The sequence below is a fragment of the Columba livia genome, chromosome 15 (genome assembly GCF_036013475.1).
Source record: "Columba livia isolate bColLiv1 breed racing homer chromosome 15, bColLiv1.pat.W.v2, whole genome shotgun sequence".
NCBI lineage: Eukaryota > Metazoa > Chordata > Aves > Columbiformes > Columbidae > Columba > Columba livia.
The window spans coordinates 15,935,894-15,940,893 of record NC_088616.1 but is presented as its reverse complement, the minus strand read 5'-3'; the positions used below and the strand labels follow the sequence as shown (position 1 = coordinate 15,940,893).

Sequence of the window (5,000 nt, the reverse complement as noted above, 5' to 3'; positions counted from 1 at the left end):
CAGAAACACGTCCCCCTCGCATTCCTCTCCTGAAATCCGACAGAAAATGAGGCATTTATTGCTACAGGCAAAATTTGGTCCAGTGGACACAGTTTACATTTAGTATTTATAGAGAAAGAAATTAAATTATGGTGAAAAGTGAAGCCCTTGACCCCAGAATTAATACCAACCCCATCATTTTCTTATTTCTGTTAGGGCTGCGCAGTCCAAATTCAAGTTACCTTTTAGCTCTAAGGAGAGGCAAGGAGACCATAATTAAACTAATCTATAGGGGGGAGGGAACAGCAATAATAAAGCAGTATATTGTATGGCATTCAATTAGGTGAATGAATATAGCTCCGGACAGACAACATAGATTAGAGACTCACTTCCTTTTAATTTCAATTTTAGCTTCCCCCTCTCCCATACCCACACCAACCAGCACTAGGAAATGTATCATCTTGACTGGGTATTTTATAAGTGGAAAATCTATTTGTATGTTTTCAGAGATAAAGTGTCTCTTCCTCTCTCTCTCTCTCTCCTTTTCCCTTCCTATATATATCTTTTTCCCCCTTTCTCTGCCCACCCTGCCCGCCCCCCCAACTCCAAGGGCTTAATTCCGCACGAACCTCCCAAGAAGATTTAGAGAGTTTCCCTGTTTGATTTTCCAGCCCGGCTCTTTCTCTCCCTCTCCTCTTTGTTGAACGCAAACGCTGCTTCTCCCCGCGCTCCTCTTGCACCTTCCCCGGGCCGGGGGTGCCGGGCTGGGTCTCCCCTGGTCCCGGGGACCAAGAGCTGCGGACTAGGGATGGGAGGGGTGAAAAGCATCCGCCTGCCCCCCCGCCTTCCTCCCTCTTAGGAGCTTGGAAAGAGTTCCTCTCACCAGGCTCTGCGGGAGAGGACACAAAACTGGGGGCTCTCAGCCCCGCGCTTTGCCGGAGAACGGGCCCTCTAATTATTAACCGGGGGAAACTATCGATATTTTATTTGGGAGAAAACTTCTATGGGGACGTAATTTAATTAGGAAAAATGTGTCGGCTGTTTGGAAGCTGTTAACGACTGGGGGGGCGAAACGCGGGGTGTGCGACGGGCTGCCTTCCTGCTGGGGAGGTGGTGGCGTTAGTAAGAGGGGAGGGATTGGAACTTTATTTGGGTTTGATTCTTTTTTGGCCTCCTCTTTAGCGAACAGAGGCTGCTCCTCGTTGTGGCTGTGCTCACAATTCAAGGGTTGTGGTTGCCGCTGGGGAGGGGGAGGTGTCCGTGGCCGAATCGATAGAAGATTGCATTAATTATGATTTCGATTGATAAGCTCAAATTTCCTTCTGAACGCTGCAAACGGTTCTTCCCTCTCTTTTTTTTTTTTTTTTCATTTCCCCCCCATTTTTTCCCTCTGCCCCCCTCCCCTCTCCCCTGTTATAGACCCGGAGAGGAGATGAAAAGGCTTGTAGTTTTAAATTCAATGTGACAGCTCTGGAAAGAGCGGATGATGAATCTCCTATTATTGGATCAGTCTATTTGCCGCTCAATGTCTCTCTGTAATTGGAGCAACATCACTTTAAAGGTTCAGAGAGTAGAGCATTTCTGGTGAAAAATCCCCACAACACGCTGGTGAATGTTTTAAAGGGAAATCTATTAGTGATTTGGAGAGGGGAGGGGACAAGGGGGAAGAGGGTGGGTTGGAGAGGTGGGGGGGGAGGCTGAGTGTGTGTGTGTAACTCCGGCTGTTTAGTATTTAACCGGGTATCAGGCAGATCCGTGTGTTCCCCTCCGGCCCCCCCCGCACCCTCCCCTGCCCGCCCGGCCCCCGCCGCCCTCCTCGGGCTGGAGTTCGTATCAAAGCCCCCCTTGTCTTGTTGTGACAGCTCTGATATTGTTTATTGAGGCTGGATGTCAGGTATAATTAGCAATCGATATGGAAAACGTTTGCTCCCCACACTGGCACGTCTCTGACGTCAGGACCGATTAACGTTTCTTATTGGTCCCAAATTCCCCCAGCCTGAGCTAATTATTGGGAGCCTGATGTTGATAAAGTTAAAGCGCCCGGGCGCCCTGCAGCATGAGCCCCTCGCCGCGCCGCCTCCTCCTCCTCCGGCAGCAGCACCCCCGGCCCCAGCCGCCCCAGCGCCCCCAGCCCCGCCGGCACCCCCCGCGCTAGAGCCGCCCCCATGATGGACAGCCGCATCCTGGAGCATCCCCATGCCCAGTTCGGGGGTATGGTGGGTTTCCCTTACCCGCTCGGTCACCACCACGTCTATGAGCTGGCCGGGCACCAGCTGCAGTCGGCGGCCGCCTCCGTCCCCTTCTCCATCGATGGATTACTGAGCGGCTCCTGCGCCGCCTCCGTGGTCAACCCGGCGCCGCTCATCCCCTCCGGCTGCGGGGTGAGCGGGGACACTCAACCCTTCAAACTCGCAGGTAGGAGCGGCCCCATCCCCTCCCCTCGCCTCCCCTGCCCCGACCGCCGCTCCCCGCCCGGAGTGTGTCAGTGCGGAGAAGGAAAAGCACCGCGCCCCCCCAGCCCCGCATCCCTAGCTGCGGGTATTGGGGTGCCTGGAGGGGGGGCGGCTATGCTGGGCCCCCCGCGAGGGGGCGGACAGGACAGGGCTCTGGGCCGAGCGCCGGGAGCATCTCCGCTCCCACCGGCGTGGGGCCACGTCTGAACAATAGCGGGCCCGGCCTGGTGCCTTCCGCCAGAGTTTGTGTCTGGGATGGGGGGCTCGGAGCATTCCATAAAAAAAATAAAACTAAAAAATCGTTGGAGTTTGGGGAATGAAAAGCAGTGATTATTTCCTTAAACGATTTAACGGAAGGGAAGCGCTCTCCTTCCCTCCCCACCGGCCTGTGGTACCGCTATTGTTCCGCTATTAGAACACTCGGTCGCCCCAACATCCTTTTTAGTAATCCTGGAACAGCCTCCCTCTGCACCTCTACTAAATAAAAATTATTAGTGTTATTATTAAATTCCACACCTGCTGGAAAACGTCAGGAGAGGTGCAGCCAGGGCTGTAAATCCCCAACCTGGAGATGTTCCTTCTTGGAGAGGCTGCGATCACCCAGCCCCACGCCTGCCCGTGCTTGGGGGTCTGCGGGAGGCTCGGGGGCCGCCCTGCTCTGGGGGTTCGTGTGGGACCGGTCCGGGAGCTGCCACCCACGCAGGAGCTCCGGGGGAACCGGGGAAGGGAAGGAGGGAGGGCTTTTAATTTAATTTTTTTTAATGGAATCTTTGGTGGCTGGAGCAAATATTGGAACTTCTCTCTCTCTCTCTGCCAGCTGAGTGCCTGTGGAAAGCTTCCTTCAGGAATAAATGTTCTGTAAAGTACATTTTCGGAGGAGGCGAGGGCAGATCGGGTTCCTCCCCATTTTTAGCGCAGGTGTGTGTATAATCCCGCTCTTTTATCAACGCTGCTGAGCACAAAAGTTAAAAGGCTCCTGTGAATGGCAGGGAGGGTGGGAGAAGGCCTGTCTTCCAGGGACCTGAGGGTATTTCTGCCTTTTCAGACTCTGGTGACCCGGACAAAGAAAGTCCTGGCTGTAAAAGAAGACGAACCCGCACCAATTTTACCGGCTGGCAGCTCGAGGAGCTGGAAAAGGCGTTTAATGAGAGTCATTACCCGGACGTGTTTATGCGAGAGGCTCTGGCTCTCAGGCTGGACTTGGTGGAGTCCAGAGTGCAGGTAAAAGCCGTGTGTCCCCCCCGCCTCTTCCCCTGCCCTCTCCCTGCGGCGAGCGGTCCCTGGGGACGCCCGCCGGACCCGCATCCCCGCGCCGGGACGGGCCCTGCGCGCTCGGGCCCTCAGCCCCGCTCCTCCCCGCCTCGCCTTTTGTTTCCCTGCCTTGCACTGGTCCTTGCTGGTTTATTTTCTTATTATTATTAATATTCTTTTAATCTTTACGAACGAGCCTCCGAGAGTGGCTTTCCAGTCTAGGTTCCCTAAAGCTTTTTCATTTTTAAATTTATTTAAAAAATATTTTTCTCCTGCAAGCATTTTTCTTACATGAGCCAAGGGCAAAAAATTAGCATGCGAATATGAGACTTAATCACGGACGGGGTACACGGGAGAATGCCAATAAAGCTCGTAGGCGCATCGAGAGCATGTGGAACTTGTAAAACTTAATTTTAACGAACTGCTCAGGCCCTCCGTCCTACGAGATAGGGAGGGGAGCCATCCATTTGCTTAAAAAAATATATATAAATATATTTAAAAGTGAACGAAGTCGGGGGATGCGGGTGTGATGTGGGCTGGCTGTTTGTCTCCAGAAACTGTTTCATACTGTGGTGGCTGCGATCGGTCGGCGAGGCCGAGCCGTCGCCCCTGCTCCCCGTCCTGCCGGGCTGCTCGGCCCGGGAGCCCGCGGTCGTGCGGGGCGGCTGTGCTCGGTGGGTTGCGGTGGGTCGGCTTCGCGTGGGCTGCATGTGCGCGAAATGCGTCTTTATCCCATCTCGGGCGGCGGGGCCGGTCCCCCCGGGATAAGCTGACGCCGTTTGCCGCGGTTCCTCCATCATCTTTGTCTCATGGTGCCTTTCCGAGCCGCTTTTCCCTTCCTGCGCCGGCTCCGAGAGCATCCTCTCCGCCGTGCCTGGGCGGGCGGGAGCCTGCGGGGCTTTCCTGGGAATGCACAGGGCCCGGCCGAGGGAAAGGAGCCGGGATCGGCTGGCCGATATCCCCGCGATGGTCCCGAGCTGGTGTCATGCTCCGGCTTCAAACGCAACCTCTGGCTCCGGCCGGGAACAGGCGCTGCCCGCAGCCCCGATGGGCCGAGGCCCTGCTGGCGCAGGGGGGAACGCGAACGACGGGGAAACGCCGAAGCAAGCAGAAACAGGGCCGGAACAGTTAGGATTTAATTTTTTTATTCTCCCATAATCTGTAACAAACCAAACCCCATTTTTTAGGTGATCCAACCCATCTGCTCCGACGCCCGGGACGGGCAGGAGGCCCAGCTCCCGCTCCACAGGGCCAGGCGATACCCCCTGCCGCCGCCTCTCCCTTCGGCCCGCTTATTGTGCTGTGCTTTATTGCATT

General features: G+C 55.3%; 1 protein-coding gene across 2 annotated transcripts in view; it reads left to right on the top strand.

Moving 5' to 3' along the window:
* The first annotated feature begins 1,831 nt into the window (after positions 1–1,831).
* UNCX (UNC homeobox) overlaps positions 1,832–5,000 on the top strand; it is a 5,197-nt gene continuing 2,028 nt past the window's right edge. Inside the window, exons 1-3 of one of the 2 annotated variants that reach the window (XM_065031516.1) lie at positions 2,258–2,394; positions 3,250–3,350; positions 3,478–3,653. In XM_065031516.1, coding sequence (XP_064887588.1) covers positions 3,284–3,350; positions 3,478–3,653 — 243 coding nt within the window. In that variant the 5' untranslated portion in view covers positions 2,258–2,394; positions 3,250–3,283. Of the gene's footprint in view, positions 2,395–3,249; positions 3,351–3,477; positions 3,654–5,000 lie in introns of both variants that reach the window. The other variant, XM_065031515.1, reaches the window with a different exon arrangement.